The 20,751-nt window shown below is 37.7% G+C and overlaps 1 protein-coding gene across 1 annotated transcript; it reads right to left on the bottom strand.

Annotated features, from left to right (window-relative positions):
* Positions 1 to 9,669: 9,669 nt before the first annotated feature.
* LOC145035756 (uncharacterized) lies at positions 9,670 to 10,131 on the bottom strand. Its single transcript, XM_078984257.1, has one exon. The coding sequence runs from the start codon at positions 10,129 to 10,131 to the stop codon at positions 9,670 to 9,672; it is 462 nt and encodes a 153-aa protein (XP_078840383.1).
* Positions 10,132 to 20,751: the final 10,620 nt, after the last annotated feature.

Raw genomic sequence — 20,751 nt, 5'->3', positions numbered from 1 at the left:
TAGTCCATAAGGCTAATAAGTTATTGGATTAAAACCCCAAGTGAATTAATGTTTACAAGTTTAAACCTTAAGGATTCCAAACTATAAATACAATCCCTAGCTTGCTAAAATCGCCCCCTATGAGTCTAAGAGAACCATAACCGATTTTATGTCTCCTTACTTCTCTCTCAAATTCCTCCTCTTGTTCTTGGTTTGTTACAAGACATTTGAGGCATCACACTTGAGGTGCTAGGCTCTTGAAAAACCAATTCCTACAAGCTAAAAGAAAGAGGTAATCTTCTAACTTACTTTTATGATTTAAATGTCAAATTGTATGCTAGTTGTAGGCTTCATGCTCTGGAAATTTTATTTCATGCATAATTAGAGAAAACTTAGATCCAAAGTTATTAGGGTTGTATATGCACCATAGGAGTGTTATAATACATAAAACCCAACATTGGTATCAAAGCCATGGATAGTTTTATGTTATATTCATGTATAGCTAATTATTCAAAGTAGAAGCAAAATCAAAAAACTGTTTTTGTCAGCATGAATTTGACGAGTCCACTATTGGAGTCGAGGAGTTGGATGATTTTAGTCATGAACTCGACGAGTCCATAGCCTGGCTCGACGAGTTGGATGATCATTTGGCAAGATTTTCGGTTTTTGGCCTATTTTGGATTAGGATCATTACCACAAATTGTTTTGGTTCATAAAATTTTATTTTGTTGATATGGTAATGATTATCCTCATCCAATAACATGATGATTGCAAAAAATTTTAAGATAATTACTTGATTTTGTGACAAACTGTTTATTTGTAAAATTTGAATCATTTTGCTACAAGAGTTAAATTAGATCAAACTAGTAAAATATAAAATGATATGATTGTTTTATTAGTTTCAAGTTTGGTCTAAATGTTTTAAGGACATACAAATTAAGTCATCAAATTTGGAACTTAAAAGTTTTTTTTAAAAGAGTTACAAACTAATATTGGTTAAATTGATCTTAATGCTTTTGAAGAGTTCCATAAGTTATGGAACTTGAAAAGTATCATCTTCATAAAACAAATTAACTCCTTAAGTTATGGACATCAAAAGTTTTTCAAGAATTACAAAACTTGCCCTCAAGTTTTAGAAGTTGAAAAGTCCCAATTAAGAAACATTGAATTCATAGAAGCCCTAGTAATCTGAAAACTTTTCAAAAATGTATCTCATGAGTTCATAAGTTAAAATTAATTAAATAGTTTTAATTTGATTTAGCATCTTGATGGTTTTGAATAGTTCAATTAAATCTTATGAACTTTATTAATAGTTAATTAAATATTTAATTAAAAGAGTATAATTAAATCCACGATCATATAGTTTAAGTTTAATTAAATTAGGAGTATAATTTATTAATAGATTAAACCACAAAGTATTTCAAAATTTTAAAAGGCACCCTTATACTATATAAAATTAAAAGTCTAATATATTATATATGTATAAGTTAAAAGTTAGTATTACCTTTAGTAGGCGTCATACACGAAGCTGGTCTATAAAGCGTGTATAAAATACACCCATATACACTCTTACCCACTGCACTCTTGACCAGTGGAGGGTTGTTAGCCCAATGGGTTTGACATGACATTTAAATCCTCATTAAAAGTATAATGAAATATAAAGTAACTATATTTTTATAAATTCCCAATCATAGTTACTTTAGGAAAAATGTGAATTTGGTGCTAACCCATGAAATTGCACTTTGCACCTTTATAAGTCGTTAGTGGAGCGTGTGTGGTTAACCGACACACTAATTTGGGAATAGAAAGGGTAGGTTGATGTTAATCATGGATCAATGGAGTGTGTTTCGTTAACCGGCATATTGATTAGGTGATATGGAACATTGAGAGTACCAAGATAATTTGCATGGTTATTCATACTTTGTTTGTAATCCTCATCATCCCAGTCACAAACTTGAATGGCAGAATCGAGATTAAACATGCCATTGATGAAGGAGAAGCTTGGAATCAACCATAAGGAAAGATTCTCATCAACCAAGTTTCAATCGGACAGAAACTTGGAATCATGCAACTTGTATTGTATGATGAAGGAGAAGCTTCATCTTTGGGAAATTAAGACTAATTCCTTGTTCACATGTATATATATATGAGTCAAGTGAAGGACTACGGAATCTAGTACACATCATTGTACATTAGTCAGGTCCACCACAAAGAACAATAAGACTATTCATTATGATTTACTAAAAGTTTGGTAAATATGGTTATGCTTACAAGATTAAGTGCGATTCTGAATCCTTAAAAATGTTTCAATGTATAGCAGAATGAATAAAAGGAATCAAACATGCAGAAAGATTAAAAGTTTCTACAATCTGAAAGGAGAGGAGATTACTTTAGTATTATTTTTTATGATCATCTTAATGATTATTGAACCATATCACAACTGATCCTCTAAGGACACCTTAGTACATTTGTATGACTAAGAAGAGGAATCGGGAATTTTTGAATTGGTTAAATCAATTAAGGTGAGTAATACTTCATTCCAAAAATCGAATCTTAGAGTTATACTCCAAGATTGTAACTTGAGTGACATATCTTAAGTTGTGATGTCTTGCATAAGACAAAGACCAACTAAGGCCAATCGTATGAAGTGTCATTCTTGATAAGAATCCACACTAACTCATGAATATTTGTTTGTCAAGGATTGTTTCTTGACAAGAGAATTTGATATGTCAAGAGGTCAGTGGAAGCCTTAAAGATCTTAAAAAGTTTCAAGAACTAATCAAGAATAAAATTGTTGATAAACACTAGCACGCAACTTAAGGTTTATAACATATCGTGTTGACATATTCTTGTTTCTGTGCCCATTCCAGTTAAGTTGACTACTCATGTGAGTTATATGAGTTCTCAATTGTTTGCGTAACAACATAGAAGCAATGGTAGGCCCTATGCTGCCAGGTGGCAAGAAATTCAGATTGAACCACTTTAGTCTATATGAGTTTGAATTTGTCACTAACCTTGTCTTGTGATTATGGTTATGACAAATTCACATGGATAGGAACACATACACCATTAATATAAGTGACAAAGATTTATCTCTATTTCATGAAAATGAGTGTGAGGAAACAGTTTCACTAAGAAGATTTTGAGGAGATAGCAGTTGTGTTAATTGCATTCTTAAATTCGATTATGATTACGGTATCCCTCTTCCTAATTTGAATTGTCAGAAATTGCAAATAATTGCAAAATTTGCAAAGTTGCAAAATTTGAAAGATTGTTTTGCTATAGTAAGGGAGAAGATACTTATACTTTATTTCGAATCTAAAAGCTTTGATTAAAATATTAATCAAGCTTAGTCATGAGCATATATGAATATCAAGTTGGAATGTTTCAACATCAAAAATTCTATATATAAGTACTATAGCAGGAGAATGGTCTAGTGTCATGTATTTATGTAAGACATTATTAATTGTGTCCCATATTCTTCGGGTATATGATCGATTGCATGTGATATAATATACATGCGTTCTAATTTTCAAAATGCCTAGGGCATTAAGAGGGAAAAAGGACTAGAACCGGATATGACTAAATTGATTAAGCAACTGTCAAGAACAATCTTATCTTCATTGAGGATTGGTTGCTTGGAACAGGTTGAAGTATAGTAATGAATAGACCATATTGACATTATTATGATTAGATAGGATTCTATTAATAATGAATTGTCATATGGAGAATATGGAAATATTTCCATAATAGGAGTTGGATATTAAGAGTCTATGTGAAAGTTAAAACTTTTATGCAAGAAGGATTTTCAAAGGAATGTACTTTGAATTTGAGACTTCATTTCTGGGGAATTGTCTTCTAACACTCTCCAATGGAATACTTTGTAATATCGTTGGCAAAGTCTCTGTGAATTTGGTACCTCGACAATACAATAGGTGCATTGCATAATAGTTTAGAATCTAACATATTCTAGCAATGACAAGAATTTGGTATTCTTACACTTGCAATAAGGATTTTGATTTGTGAAATGAGCATCATTGAAAATATGTTGAATTGATCTATTTCACAAAGAAAGGACCATATGTAAATGTAGTGTGCATGCTTGGAGCATTGGATGACTATTTTTTTTAATTATAGTATTAAGTTGATAAATCAAAACATTATACAATGAATAATGTGTAATAAATATGGTGATTAAATAAAAGGTATTTTATTTATATTCAAAAGTTTTGAGACCATATTAGATTAGATTCTTCTTGTGTTTCACTTCGCATGTTTTGACTTCCCTAATAATAAGATTATTCAAACTATCCATAGTCGATCATACTTTTGAAGTAGGCATTGAGGCTAGACTGTCATGAATGGGTCTGTAGATTGTCTAAAGGTGTTTAGACACATCACAAGTTTGCCGTAATATTCCTGAGTACTCCTGTAATAATATTTGTGTATTGGACTAAACCCACACTCATTTGAATCACTTCATGGATTTTATAACGAGTGATCATGAGACAATAATATCTTATATTCTTGAAACCAAGACATGTGAGTTGTAGTTTACAAGTCGGTTACACATTCGTATATGTAAACGCACCACTAACTTGGTGTTATAAAAATTATTGCTGTGTGTGATTTGAAGAGTGAATAAAGCAAGCACATGAGTCAAATTTTATCCGTTCCATTTACCCTAAGAGGGATCAAAATGATATGTATGGGCCCCTCGATGATTTCGTGATGACAACCCTAAGCGCTTGGCCAAGCCTAGACTGATTTAATATGTTCAATTAGCTGGTCATCATAAATCTGAAATCGGGAAACAACACATGAACAGAGAGAATGATTATAATCCATGTCTCGGTTCATACAATATCTAGAATGGAGGAGTATATGATCCCTCACCTTATGGACGCGTTACTAATTACATCAGATTTCGTCAACGGTCTTTTGAGAGCTACGATTCCCAATCGGATTTTGAAGTTGTACTTGCAATTAAAATTATTAGAATTATCCCAGTAGGAGACTGTTGGATTATGTGTCTAAGACCATAACTAAAATTATTAATTACTTGACCCGATACAACATGGTTCATTTAGGTTGTAACATTCTAGAACAATTTGATAGGATGGACGAAACATCCTTAAAATACGACCCAACATTTTTTGTTTTTACATTATTAAAACCCACAACATTGAATGTTATATAATAAAACCATGCATCGTATGTCTCAAAATACCATAATAAATGTATCAAATCAAAAATTGAATTTAATATCATATTAACACATCTGAATAAAACTCGTAGAATAAAACTGTAACTGTGGTGTGTGTCATGCCATCAACCCGAGCTCTTCCCCTTGCTAGCGGAAGTACCTGAAACCAAAACTAAAAACTGTAAGCACGAAGCTTAGTGAGCTCCCCCAATATACCACATAACATACAATAACATATAGAGCACATACTGGGCCTTGCCCACTGCATCAGACCGAAATTCGGAAACTGCATCGAACCGAAGTCTAGAAACTGCATCAGACCGATGTCTGGAAACTAACCAGGGCCTTGCCCTCTGCATCGGACCGAAGTTCGGAAACTGCATCGGACTGACTCCAAAAACTGCATCTGACCGAAGTTTCAAATCTAACTAGGGCCTTGCCCTCTGCATCGAACCGAAGTTCGGAAATGACTGAACATAGTATAGCATAATCATAACTACTAGCATAAACACATATACGGCATACTACATGGAACACAAGTCTGGAACACATAACACAAAGACATGCTTGAATCACAAAGACCTCAAGCATAATGAACTACTGCATCCAACCGATGTCCAGAACTACTGTTGACTAAATGGATCGGTATTATGGCTGTAGACATGTTCCTACTGGAAGGAAGACTCACCTCGTAACGCTGGCTGCTGAGATGCTAAATTTGAAACTGTCTGACTGCTGCTCCGGAACTCCCCGGCTAAAAATTCCATAAAAACTAAATCAAATACTGATAACTAATCTCAAGGCAAAATGACCATTTTACCCCTGCTATGGTGTGGGTTACAAATATGGCCCCAAAGGCCCAAAGACTCTAAGTCCAAAGCACAACCCACAACGAGGCCTAATTGCTTAAAGCCCAATCTGGCAGCGTACGCGCAGCGTACCTCTAGGAACGTTGAGCGTACCAGCTGCTGGCTTGTACGTCATGCGTGCGTCCTTGTACACCCAGCGTACATTCATGTTAAGACAACTTCTTATTAAGTGCTTAATCGACCGATTTAGAAGTTACAATTATAGATACACGTCTTATTCTATGTCCCAAGCCATAAAGTTGCTTACTTGATGGCTTGGATAGCTCAAAGAGGCTCAAACTTCAAAAAGCAATATCCTAACTCCATAGAAATGGCTAGATCTCATAAATAGCCTCATGCAAACCTCAAAGATCGAAATTTTAGTACTAAGAAGGTGTTTTGAGCCTAAAGAATGGCAATCCCAAGCTCAAAAACGAATCTTCAAGATCAAGGTCCAACCTTTGGACCTAAATATGTCCAAAACTTCAATAACTCTAGATCTAGCATATGAGGAAGAAATTTCAATGATATATACCTTCTTTAGGTGAAAAAGAGTGAGTATATTCCAGATCTCTAAGCTCAAGCTTCTTCTCCAACCTTTGCTTTCCTTCTTAAGAACTTCTTCCTCACTAAAAACTATCACAAGGAGCAAAATCACACAAAAGAGATAGTAAGGACATGTTAGGGTTTACTTGGGGGCGAGGAGATTGGTAATAATCCAGAGGGAGGCTATAATGGGGTTTAAATAGGTCTCAAACCCTTAAATTAGGGTTTTCTTATTTGCTCACTTACGTTGCACGTACCTAGTGGTACGCTGCACGTAAGTGTGCGTGTCCAACCGCGGTCTGCTACGCCCTGCGTACGCTCAGGCTACGCCCCATGTATGTCTTATGGGTAGCCCAAGACTTGGCCCAAGTGCATAAATCCAAATCACCCCCACTTGAATCAGACTAGGCCCAACTATAATTTAAAAAAAATTCAATAATTAATACCTCGAGAGAAGAACGTTACAATTCACCCCCACTTGAATCAGACTTCATCCTCGAAGTCTACTACAACTGAATCTGAAAACAACTTTGGATAGTGCTTCCGCATCTCCTCCTCAGACTCCCACGTCCACTCTGAACCCTTCTAGTGTTGCCACTGCACCTTTACTAGCTGAACTACCTTGTTCCTCAACGCCTTCGTCTTCCGATCAATGGGTTTCTCGATTTAATTTAGGCTGCTATCAACCTGAATATCCTCCAATGGTACAACTGCTAACTCGTCCACCAAACACTTTCCCAACTGGGATACATGAAAAGTGATGTGGATCTTGTTGAGCTCTGCTAGAAGATCCAAACGGTAAGCAACCTGGCCACAAGCCAAAACCCTAAACAGACTAATGAATCTAGGGCCCAGCTTGTCCCGGTTCCAGAATTTGATGACACCCTTCCAAGGTGATACCTTCAGGAAGACCATATCGCCCACCTGAAACTCCAAGTCCGAACGCCTCCTGTCAGCGTAACTCTTTTGCCGACTCTGCGCAGTCTGCAGTATGCTACAAACCTGCTGGATTAACTATGTGGTCTTGAGTACCACCTCCATACTCCCGATGACTCTCTGACCAACCTCACCCCAACAAATCGGGGTCCTACACTTCCTCCCATAAAGCATCTCGAAAGGAGGGCGGTCAATGTTGGCATGGTTACTGTTGTTATATGAAAATTCTGCTAATGGAAGATACGTATCCCAACTGCCACCAAAATCTAGAACACATAACCAAAGCATGTCCTCGAGAGTCTAAATTGTCCTCTCGCTCTGCCCGTCCGTCTAAGGGTTGGAAAGCAGTGCTGAAGTGAAGACGAGTCCCCATCTTGTCTTGAAACCGCTTCCAAAACATGGAATTGAACTCGGCGTCTTGATCTGATACTACTGATACAGGAATTCCATGTCGTGCCACTACCTGGCGCACATAAATATTGGCTAGATTCTCGGCTGATATGCTCTCCTGAATCGGTATGAAATGCGTGCTCTTGGTCAGCCGATACACTATGACCCAAATCGAATCAACTCCACGTGCGGTCCTGGGAAGCTTAGTGATGAAATCCATAGTGATCTCCTCCTATTTCCACACGGGAATGTCTAACGGCTGCATCTTGCCATGGGGTCTCTGATGTTCCTCCTTGACCTTCCGGTAGGTCAGGCATATCTCCACATACCAAGCTACGTCCCGCTTCATGCATGGCCACCAATAGTCGGGTCGAAGATCTTTGTACATCTTCGTCACCCCTGGGTGGATGGAAAACCGAGACTTATGAGCCTCATCCATCAACACCTGTCGTACTCCGCCCCAGTACGGTATCCAAACTCTCCCATGAAGAGTCAACAATCCTCGACTATCATAGTCAAAGGAAGCTACTCAGCCTACAATCCACTCACACTTTTGTCTCTCCTCCTTCAGGACCTCAACTTGAGCCTTTCTAATTTGCTCCAACAATGGAGTAATCACTATCATCCCTAGACATATATCCCTGATCGGGGCTGCTACCGCCTTGCAGCTTAGGGTGTCGGCCACTACGTCGGCCTTGCCCGGATGATAAAGGATCTCACAGTCATAATCCTTTACGACATCTAACCATCGGCGGTGCCTTATGTTCAGATTCGGCTGATCCATGTGGTACCACAAACTCTTGTGATCCGTGTAAATGGTACACCGGAACCCATCGAGGTTATGTCTCCAAATCTTGATGGCGAACACCACTGCCCCTAGCTCTAAATCATGTTTCGGATAGTTAGCCTCGTGGGGCATCAACTGTCTAGAGGCGTAAGCTATCACATGGCCTCGTTGCATCAAAATCGCTCCCATACATGTGATCGAAGCATCATAGTAAAGTACAAAATCCTCTACTCCTTCTGGCAAGGTAAGAATTAGCGCCTCACATAATCTCTGTCTGAGGGTCTCAAATGTTTTCTGCTACTCAGGCCCCCAACGGAACACCACCGACTTCTTGGTCAGTCGGGTGAGTGGAACTGCTATCTTGGAGAAATCCTGGATAAATCTCCTGTAGTACCCTACCAGCCCTAGGAAGCTCCGAATCTCATATGAAGATCTCGGGACCTCCCACTGCATCACGACCTCTATCTTAGCCGGATCTACTAGTATACCCTTCTGGTTGATGAGGTGTCCAAGGAACTGTACCTCACGCAACCAGAACTCTCACTTGGAGAACTTTGCAAAAATTATCTCCCTCCTCAGCATCTCTAGCACCTCTCTCAGGTGCTCCGCGTGCTACTCCTGATTCTTGGAATAAACCAAGTTGTCATCAATGAACACTATCACATACCAATCCAACATCGGTCTGCATATGCGGTTCATGATATCCATGAATGCGGCTGGAGCGTTAGTGAGCCCGAATGGCAACATCACAAACTCTTAATGACCATAGCGGGTCCTAAATGCGGTCTTCTGCACATCCTCATTCCTGACTCCCATCTGGTGATAATCTGACCGTAGTTTAATCTTGGAGAACCAAGATGCTCCCTGAAGCTAGTCAAACAAGTCATCTATCCTCGGGAGTGGGTAACGGTTCTTCACTGTTACCTTATTCCGCTCCTGGTAATTTATGCACATCCGGTGTGACCCATCCTTCTTCCTTATGAATAGGATTGGGGTTCCCCATGTTGAATATTCGGCCGGATGAAACCCTTGTCTAGAAGCTCCTGTAGTTGTGTAGACAACTCATACATCTCTGGAGGATCCAATCGATACGGTGCCTTGGCTATTAGAGTCGCACCCGGAACTATGTCAATCTGAAACTCAACCTGTCTTTCCAGAGGTATCCCAGGTAAGTCCACTGGAAAAACGTCCGGATACTCTTGCACTACTGGTACATCGTCAACTGTCACCTTTCCCTTCTCCCGGGAATCTATAACATAAGCGATGTACCCTGCGCAACCCTGTTGAACGTAGCGTCTCACTCTTGCCGTTGAACAAAGGACTGGTCCGCGTTGTGGCCTCTCGCCCTGAATCACTAACTCTCCCCCATTGGGTGTACAAACCCTCACTAACTGCAGCTCACAATCAATCAACGCTCCATTGGGGCTCATCCAATCCATACCCACTATAACCTTATTCCCTCACAGGGGTATAGGAACTAAGTCCACTAAAAATTGCTCGTCAAATAACTATAGCGAACATCCTCTATGTACTCTCGCGACCCTGACGGTCCTATTATCTGCTATCTCAACCTCAAGTGGACAATCCAGCTCCCCTGGCACCCTGCTAAATCTCTTGCTAAGCGCAAGTGAAATAAATGATCGGGTAGCCCCTGAATCAAACAATATTGTAGCTGAAATGTTGTTCACTAAGAACGATCCTATAAGAAAACATATAACCATGAGAAATAATCAATATCAATAAAGAGATAAAAGGAAAATACATACCCGTCACCACATCAGGAGTCGCTCGCACCTCCTCTGATGTCATCTGAAAAGCTCTACTCTTCGCCACTGGTGCCTCACCCCGACCCTAACAACCGTTAGTAATCCTCAATGTAGCAGGGGCTGGTGCCACGACCTTCCTTACTGCTTACAAACTTGGACACTAGGACTTTTTATGTCCCCTCTGATTGCAATGGAAGCAAATCAGATTAGATGTTGTGGTGGTAGTGGAAGTAGCTGTACAATCCTTGCTCATATGCCCGGTCCGGCCACACTTGTAGCAACTAGGACTCCCTGCCTTGTACTCCCCATCGTGCAATCTCCCACACTTGCCACACCGAACGTGGCTCTGATGTCCTCTAGATCTGTGATCCGATACCTTGGGCTTTTTTCCCGAACTCCCAACCAGCATACCAACTAATCAATCAATTTTATCCGATTATCTAAAAAACATACTAGCATGTAACTCTAAGAGCTCAAACAATCAAGCATATAAAGGCATCTCTAATAGCATGCAATCTTGAGCAGATCTTTAGCCCTAATCTAGCATGCAATCCTCATAACATATAATCATAACAACCATCCATGGGTTTTTTGGGAATCACTTAATTGAGCTCGGCCGATTGCACGCATCACACCACCTTTTGTCTTTACAAATATCCTTTTAGAAATTTCTTTCCTTTTACAAAAAAAAACTTTTTAACACTCCTTTAATTTTTAATCAAAATGACCTATTCCTCACTTTGAGTTTAGTCACAATCAAGAATGTGCCTAAATCCCTGAAACCAATGCCCTGATACCAACTTGTAACATCCGGAAAACTATGAGGTGAAAATTTCATTTTTAATTCAATCAAAACAATAATTATCATTCAGTCAACATTCGATATCTTCTTAGACAAATATTCAGAAGTACTTTTATAAGAAAATATTTATCAGAGTACAGTCACAAAATCATCATAATGCGGAAACATGGGTGAATGCATTATAACCAAGCAAGGCCCTCCTTTTTTGAACTGAAAGTTCCTGAAATCATAACCATAAAAACTATAGGGACTAATCTTAGTGAGTTCCCCAAAATACCTGTTACCATACGTATAAAACATACAATGGGCACCGCCCATCAATGGGTCCTGCCCGACATCGGGCCCCACCTAGAATTGGGCCCCACCCGATATGCATATAACATATTAACACATAATCATACAAATACATGCGATAATCACAACGATAATAGCATACAATATAATAATCAGGCCCCACCCGACATCGAGTGCCGCTCGGTAAACATATTTACATAACACATGCAAGAGTCACACAAACAACTAGCATACTATCATATCAAACCATGTGCCGACATTGGTGCCTTCGACCTGCTAAACATAGTAAGGAAACTCACTTTTATCCGTTGATAATCAAGTAAATGCTCGGACCGTTGAACTGGATAACTTCGCGCCAACTAACAATAAGTATAATATCAATCAATAATTAACCCAATAACCCAAAATCTAAGGCCCACTCCATAAACTAACTTCGTAAAGGGTAAAAGGCCATTTTACCCTTTTCTTACTTGTTCCATAACCAAGCTCCAACCCAAAATGCATAAAAAGCCCAAAACCTGAAATGGCAATCTAAAGCCAAAATAAAAAGCAACAAAAGCTCATTATGGCCCAGTAACCCTATTGGGCCCCAAAACCATAATAGGCCTACTTCCAAGAAAACCATAAGTCCATCCATGCCTGAAAGTTCAAAGTCTAATGGCCCAACAAAGACCAAGTCTCAAAAAGCCCAAAATGGCAAACTAGGGAGTACGCCCAGCATACCAAAATGGTGTGCCCAACGTACTCACCTCCAAAGCATAGATTACAAATGGTTGATGCATAAAACCTTTATTATGCTGAGCGTACTTCATACGTACTCCGAGCATAGTCATCAGGGACCAAAAGTCGATATTAAGCTCTTAATGGTTAAGCTAATGACTTCCAAACCCAAATATGACCTTAATGATATGTCTTAACACATAAAGTTGGCAATTTTACTCCTTTGCATGGCTTAATGGGACCAAATATTTAATAGCACCCATAATAAACATCCAAAGTTGTGCATGGTCCAAGATAACTCATCAAGATGACATTTTTATGAACAAGGGACTTCCCCAAGGGCCAAGATCCATCATTATAAGCAATTAGAGTATCTCATACTTACAAGGATGACTCTAAGGAACAAAAAGAACCCAAATTACTCCTTAAACTAGATCTAACAACTAGAGACACCAAGAAAGAAACTTTATACCTCTAAAATGTAGATCAAGATGCAACAAGCTTGGATCCAAAAGCTTCAAGCAATCCCACACTTATCCAAGAAGTTCCTTATTCATCTAAGAACATTAAAAAGCATGAAATACCAAAAAAATCTCAAAAAACTTACAAATAAGGGTAAGGTTTCATTTTTAGGGTTTGGGGGGATGAAGGGTGAACATAATAGGGTTTGGTGGTGACTTAACGAGCTTAAATAAGGTCCAAGACCCTAAATTAGGGTTTGGGTCTAACTTAAATACGTCCAATGTACTTCTGGTATGCCAAGCGTACTCCATAAAGGACCTTGATCACTTTGCTTAGTACACCCAGCGTACTGGCTTTCTAATTAGTACACCACGCGTACACTTGTATATGTTGGGTTTTGAGCATTCTAACACTCTTATGGTATACATGCAACCCTAGAAACCTTGGATCTATGTTTTCTCTAAAATACATGCAAATTAGATCTCTAAGGTCTACAACCTAACTAGATTGTTATGGGGTACTTGTAATATAAAACATTAAGTACAATAACATACCTTTCTTTTGTGGTTGATTTCTTGGAGTTTACAGCCTAGCACCAATAGTGTGGATGCCTCAAGTGGTGTCACAAATCACCCAAAACAACTTGGAAATACTTGAGAGAATATGATGCTTGCTAAAATCAGCCCACCCTTGTTTCTCACACACACTAGTGCTAATTCTAGAACCAAGGATCTCTTTATATACTATGGAGGATTAGGGTTAAATATTAATACCCATGAATCTTCATTTACCTAGGATCCATGGGTTAAAAACTCCATGTACTATCCATAGACTTCCATATACTCTTAGCCCATCCTAAATAAATCTTAGCCCAATCCATATATGTAACACCCAATTTAGAGATAATAGGGACCGTAAACAACTTCTCGAAAAAAGATTATTTAGAATAAATAATCTTAATCAAGTTGTAGAATATGTCTCAAGGGTGTCGTACATATAAAGAACGCTGAAGTCCGAGTTATAACGAAGAAGTTATGGCCCGTCGAAGTTTTACGGCAAAACCGACATGCCATCGGGAGACGTAAATGGTGAATTTTTTATAAAGGACTTTTTAGCCTTAGTGATCTAAAAAATATTTGTAGTATACGTTAAACCGTGAGCATCCATAAAAATAACTCCCAAATCTGCCTTCGTATGAGGAAGTTATGAATTTTCTAAGATTTGGCTTAACAGTGCACAGCCCGAAACTCGAATTTTAGATCGAGAGGTTTTTTTTTCCTACGCGGCCTAAATTAGAATTGAAGATCTCATTAATAGGAACTCAACGGTAAAAAGATAGACGAAAACAGAGTTTGTATGTAGAAGTTATGAATTTTACACGGATATTTAACAATATAATCTCCTCGTACCGTTAAATTTAAGATCGGTCAAGAATTAGCTGACGGAGTCAAAATGAAAGTTGTAGAGCATATTTTTACCTACACATGGATATAAAGAACGTCGAAAATGGAGCTCGTATGTGAAAGTTACAGATTTTAGAAGTCGAAAGTGTGATGTGCAAAAATGGGTGTCGTGGCCCAATCTTCGTCGTTGCTTTCTTCCAAAGTCTTGCCACCCGATGATGACATGGGGCACCAACTTCAGCCATATTTCCCCCTATAAATAGAACCTCTCACACCCTCATTTTCTTCACACCTTTCCCTTTCTTTTTTTCTCTTTACTCTCTCTATCTAGAACCTCTCTCTAGCCCCAAACCCCCCCCCCCCCCCCCCCCCGAAAAGCCTAGGGAGCCACCTTACCACAAGGCGGAAGCCACAGAGTGCTCGACGACTCCGTAGAGAAGAGCTTTTCGGCTTGTGCTACTCCAAGCAAAGTCCAGTTTTCTATAAAACATGTTTTAAGTAAGCTACGTCTATGCTATTTTTAATATAGCTTTTATTTAATTAATGTAACGATATTAGGAACTTATAATAAGTACTTGGGCTATTATTATGGGTTATATAAGTATTGATTAGCACTTATATAATAGTAATAATAGCTAGACTATTAATTAGTCTCGGCGAATAATAGACTAAACTCTAGTGGTAATAATACTAGGTTTCGTCTAAGGAAATTATTTTTAAGAAGCGAAGCGCTGTCTGAGTTCGGAATCACCACATTTTCAAGTGAGTGTATGGTCCCTTTCATCCTACACATAGATATGAAGTATTTTGTATAAACTACGTGCTATGTGTGCATAATATCTGTATAATTTCTATTTATGATGGATGAACGATTTTATACAAGCTTTGTATAATTCAATATGTATGTGTATTTATATCTACATAATATGTTGGGTAAAACTTGGGTAGATGAAATATGAGTTAGATGATGAGTTGCAAGGTGATATAGACCATGAGGTAAGGGTGGGAGGTGGATGATGTGGGAAGCCATGTTCCGAAAATTGGACCCATCATCTAGCAGAGTATGGATGACAACCACGAACTATTATAGACAGTCCAGTGGATCACTAGGACGCTTGCAACCTTTAGGTGTTGTGAATGATGTGTTCACCCGGTGTACTCTAAACCTTGGCGATCATGCAGACTTGATGCCTAAACCCTGGTGACTATGCAGACTTAGTGCCTAAATGTTGGCGATCATGTATACTTGATGCCTAAACCCTGGTGACTATGCAGACTTAGTGCCTAAACCTTGGCGATCATGCAGACTTGATGCCTAAATCCTGGTGACTATGCAGACTTAGTGCCTAAACCTTGGCGATCATGCAGATGTGATGCCTAAACCCTGGTGACCATGCAGACTTGGTCTCTAATCCCTGGCGACTATGCAGACTTAGTTCTTATTGTGTAAACCGTAGGAATGATGGACTTCGTGTCGATTCCTTAGGATGATCCAGAGGAATAAATGAATGAGGAATAGTTGATTCTTATGGTAGATCATTAAGAGTAAAGAAGATAATGGGGATGGGTAATTAGGTTGATTGTTTGATGTTTAAACATATTAATTATATTATTGTGGGTTGAAAGCACTATGTACTCACCAGGTTTCTCAACGTGACCCACTCAGTTTATTTATATCACAGGTGGTGATATGAAGTCACATTTCATTAAGAGATTAAGGAAATATAAATCACTAGTGATAATGAATGTAAGTTTTGTTTATGCTTATGTTTCTGTATTGACGATGACATCCCAAATGTTTTAAATTGAATAAAAATAATTTTGTTCAGAAATGATTTGATAACGTATTTATCATGTTTTACTAGGAACAAATTCTGCAACATTTTTATTAAAAGAAGTACTCTGATTTTTTAAAGCATAAACAAAATCGGTCTTTTCTAGCCGTGAAAACGGGGATGTCACAGTTGGTTTCAGAGCATTAGTTTAAGCGAACTAGGAATATGGATTTATTTGTGGACTTAAAATTAGAATGCTAAGCAATGATCATGAGGAGTGTGTCCAATATATTTTTGGTGGTACACCTGAATAGACACGGTCACTAGCTTAATTAGGGAAGATTCCTAAAATGCTTTTATGTGCTAAATGATTTGTTATGCTTTATGCTATTGTTTGATTAGATCTATGTCTATTGCGACTAGATCTAGATTTTTTATGTGTTTAGATTTCTAAAATGTTTAATTACAGTGTTAGAGCTGGCATGTAACTTTTTGGAGTAATAAGGAGGAATACACGTCCAGATCTTCCTCTATCTATATTCTCATCTTGATACACCGAACACCTTCTTTGGTGTGAAGAACATCATGGTGAAGATTCAAAATGAATTGAGTGAATGGAGGAAATAATAAGGCTTACGATACTGAACGGTACCTATCGGATGATATCGTAAGAGTGATATCATGCCTTTAGAATGCGTCTAATAAATAATAGGTCTAGTATGGGAGAAGTACATGTTTGATTAGTAGAAAGAAACATTTTTGGTATAATCCATGAAGTTATCCCATTGTCTGACATTTCCATCACCAACCGAGTGAAGCAGAATTGATGATTGAAGATACACATGGAAGAAGTCTTAGTAGAATATAGGGAAAATTATATGATTGTTTGGACACATTTGTATGTGTTAAAATTGTTTATGTGATAATGACTTAGAGAACAATGTGACAATACTTGGGACGAGTATGAGTAGGTGTGAAAGGTAGTAGAGGCTTATACTACCAGAAGCACAGGACTCACGCTTGGATCTGGGAAAGTCACAAGCTTACCATGAAGCTAGTAATTGATATCGTTTTATTCAAATATGTCCTTACCATCGTTTCGGTAATGACTAAGGGGATGATTGTTATTCCAATCCTAGTGGTCATATCGAATTGAGTCCGACTACGATGAGTATGTTACGTGGTTTAGAGAACCAAGTTTGATGTAGCATCTGACTTAAACCAGAAGATTGAAATAAAAGATAATCAAAGCGATCGGTAGAGGTATCACGATAGTTGCTTACAGCTAGGAATGCTACCTTTTAATATGTAATTAGAACATGAAGGAAGGTATAGTCTATTTTGGAATTTGACTCTAAAAGACCTAAGTCCAAGCAATGCATCATACGATGAGAGGTCATTAAAACATGACCCATCGGTCTTATTATGATAATCGAAGGAATAAGCATATCTCAAGTTTGTTAAAGGAGTCTCTAATAAACATCCTGATCGTGACATGAAGATCATGATTGGAAGTCTAACATGAGATAGAGAGTGGTTCCTAGATCGGGCACCGCCTGCAGTATAGAAGTCTTAAAATTAGATACTTGATCGATGAAACATCAAAGTTACGGTTACTAATTAGGATGAAGAGATAACGTATGGAGTCAACATGTGAGCCCTATTTCGTTGATGATTTCGTGACGTAATCATCCTAAGGGGGAGATAATTGTAACGCCCGTAGATCCGGGCTAGTTAATTTAGAGATAATAGGGGTCGAAAATGACTTCCCAAAAAATTATTTAGAATAAATAATCTTAACCAAGTTGTAGCATATGCCTTAAGGGTTCCGTACATATAAAGAACGCTGAAATCCGAGTTATAACGAAGAAGTTATGGCTCGTCGAAGTTTTACGACAAAACCGGCACGACACCGGGAGACGTAACTAGTGAATTTTTGAACAAGGACTTTTTAGCCTAAGTGATCCAAACAAAAGTTGTAGTATATGTTAATCTGAGAGCATCTAAAAAAATAATGTCCAAATCTGACTTCGTATGAGGAAGTTATGAATTTTATAAGATTTGGCTAAACAGTGCACAGCCCGAAACTCAAATTTTAGATCGAGTGGTTTTTGGCCTATGCGACCTAAATGAGAATTGAAGATTTCATTAATAGGAACTCAACGGTAAAAAGAAAGATGAAAACAGACTCCGTATGTAGAAGTTATGAATTTTATGAGGACATTTAACAGTATAATCTCCTCGTACAGTTAAATTTAAGATCGATCAAGAATTAGCCGATGGAGTCAAAATGAAAGTTGTAGAGAATATTTTTACCTACGCATGGATATAAAGAATGTTAAAAATGGAGCTCGTATGTGAAAGTTACGGATTTTAGAATTCGGAAGTGTGTTGTGCGAAAATGGGTGTCGTGGCACAATCTTGGCCATTGCTTTCTTCCCAAGTCTTGCCACCAATTCGTGACATGGGGCACCAAGTTCAGCCATATTTCCCCCTATAAATAGAACCTCTCCCACCCTCATTTTCTTCACACCTTTCCCATTATTTTCTTCTCGTTACTCTTTCTCTAGAACCTCTCTCTAGCCCCGAAAAGCCTAAGGAACCTCCCTAGCACGAGGCAGAAGCCACGGAGTGCTCGACGGCTCCAAGAAGAAGAGATTTTTGGCTCTGGAAACACTTCTCCAAGCAAAGTTCGGTTTTCTATAAAACCCGCTGTAAATGAGCTACGCCTACGCTATTTTTAATATAGCTTTTTTTTAATTATAGTAACATTATTAGGAACTTATAATAAATACTTGGGCTATTATTATGGTTTATATAATTATTGTTTAGCACTTATATAATAGTAATAACAGCTAGACTATTAATTAGTCTCGGCGAATAATAAACCAAAATCTAGTGGTAATAATACCAGGTTTCGTCGAAGGAAATTATTTTTAAGAAACGAAGCGCTGTCTGAGTTCGGAATTACCACATTTTCAAGTGAGTGCATGGTCCCTTTCATCTTACATATAGATATGAAGTATTTTATATAAACTACGTGTTATGTGTGCATACTACCTGTATAATTGCTATCTATGCTGGATGAATGATTTTATACATCTTTTATACGATTTAAACTGTATATGTATTTATATCTATATAATATGTTGGGTAAAACATGGGTAGATGAAATATGAGTTTGATGATGAGTTGAGAGGTGATATAGACCATGAGGTAAGGGTGAGAGGTGGACGATGTGAGAAGCCCTGTTCCCAAATATTGGCCCCATCATCTAGTAGAGTATGGATGATAACCACGGACTATTCTAGATAGTCCAGTGGAACACTAGCAGGCTTGCAACATGTAGGTGTTGTGAACGATGTGTTCACCTGGTGTACTCTAAACCTTGGCGATCATGCAGACTTTATGCCTAAACCCTAGTGACTATGCAGACTTAGTGTCTAAACCTTGGCGATCGTGCAGACTTAATGCCTAAACCTTGGTGACTATGCAGACTTTGTGCCTAAACCTTGGTGATCATGCAAACTTGATGCCTAAACCATGGTGACTATGCAGGCTTAGTGCCTAAGCCTTGGCGATCATGCAGACTTGATGCCTAAACTCTGGTGACCATGCAAACTTGGTGCCTAATCTCTGGCGACTATGCAGACTTAGTGCCTATTGTGTAAACCGTGGCAACGATGGGTTTTGTGTTGATTCCTTAGGATGATCCATAAGAATAAATAAATTAGGAATAGCTGAAAATTATTAAATGTATTAAAAATTTCTTTCAAAGCACTTAAAATTATGACATGGAAAAATGTGTGTCATCTTCCTTTATGTCATGGGATTTATGACACATAATGTGTGTAAAAAATGCATGTGCTAAATGCATGTCATAATATAATAACACACAAATGTGTGTCATCTTCCTATATGGCAGGAGATTTAATGAAACACATTTGTGGGTCATTTGTACCCTTTTATGACACACAATGTGTGTCATTAAAGCGTTATTTTCTAGTAGCGAATAAATCAAAAATTTATTTCTTTTTAATTTTAAAATAATTTTGCAACTTGAATAATCTAGCTGATTTACCAAAGCACACCAAAAGCTGATACAAATACCTCACTCAAAAAGAGCCCGCACTTACGCCTCCTCTGATCGAGGATCTCTAATATTGCATCATCGAATTTCTTCAAGTAAAGTATTTGTTCATTCTTCAACTTTATTTAGATTTCTTCCGACATACTTATTTAAAGGTTTATTTGGATAAAACCAAATTGATTCCTTGCTTTGAGTTGAGTACCATATCTTATTTGAAATGTGTCGGGCCCATACATAATACTAATTAAGCAGATATAACTGGAGTTGCGTCGATGTAATAATGATGATCATAGAACCTCTAGATATAATTTTTTTGGTTGAATATAATATCAATCCCTTTTAAACCCACTAGGAAGAAGAAATCAAACAGAGTCATGTATGAGGGGTCAACTTTTGAATATTGGAAATTACGTAGAAATTTCAGGAGACTATTTTCAAGACTGTTATATTTTTTGCTTACGTGGTGTTTCGATATACGATTTATTTTTGTATTATAATTGGTTTAACAATTTAATGTATTTTACAACTTCCTAGTTATGTAAAACTATTACTACACCTAACAGTATATAGAGTAAGTTTTCCGTCCCTATCAATTTTCATATTTATATAGCACATTTGAAAGTAAAGATTTTTCTCATGTCATGTAAAATTTTCTATTTTCTTAAGAAGAAAATAAAAAATAATAACAAAAAATAAAATGTATTTGGATTTGTTTTTTAATTTTCTGAAGTAGAAAAATAGAAAAAT

This window comes from Lactuca saligna, chromosome 3 (assembly GCF_052625555.1).
Source record: "Lactuca saligna cultivar CGN05327 chromosome 3, ASM5262555v1, whole genome shotgun sequence".
In the NCBI taxonomy this organism is placed as follows: Eukaryota; Viridiplantae; Streptophyta; class Magnoliopsida; order Asterales; family Asteraceae; genus Lactuca; species Lactuca saligna.
Note: the sequence above shows the minus strand (reverse complement) of the source record. Positions and strands in the feature narration are given on the sequence as shown.

Excerpts from the sequence above, each read along its gene's own strand:
- LOC145035756 (XM_078984257.1), bottom strand. The coding sequence starts at position 10,131 with ATGGATTGGATGAGCCCCAATGGAGCGTTGATTGATTGTGAGCTGCAG.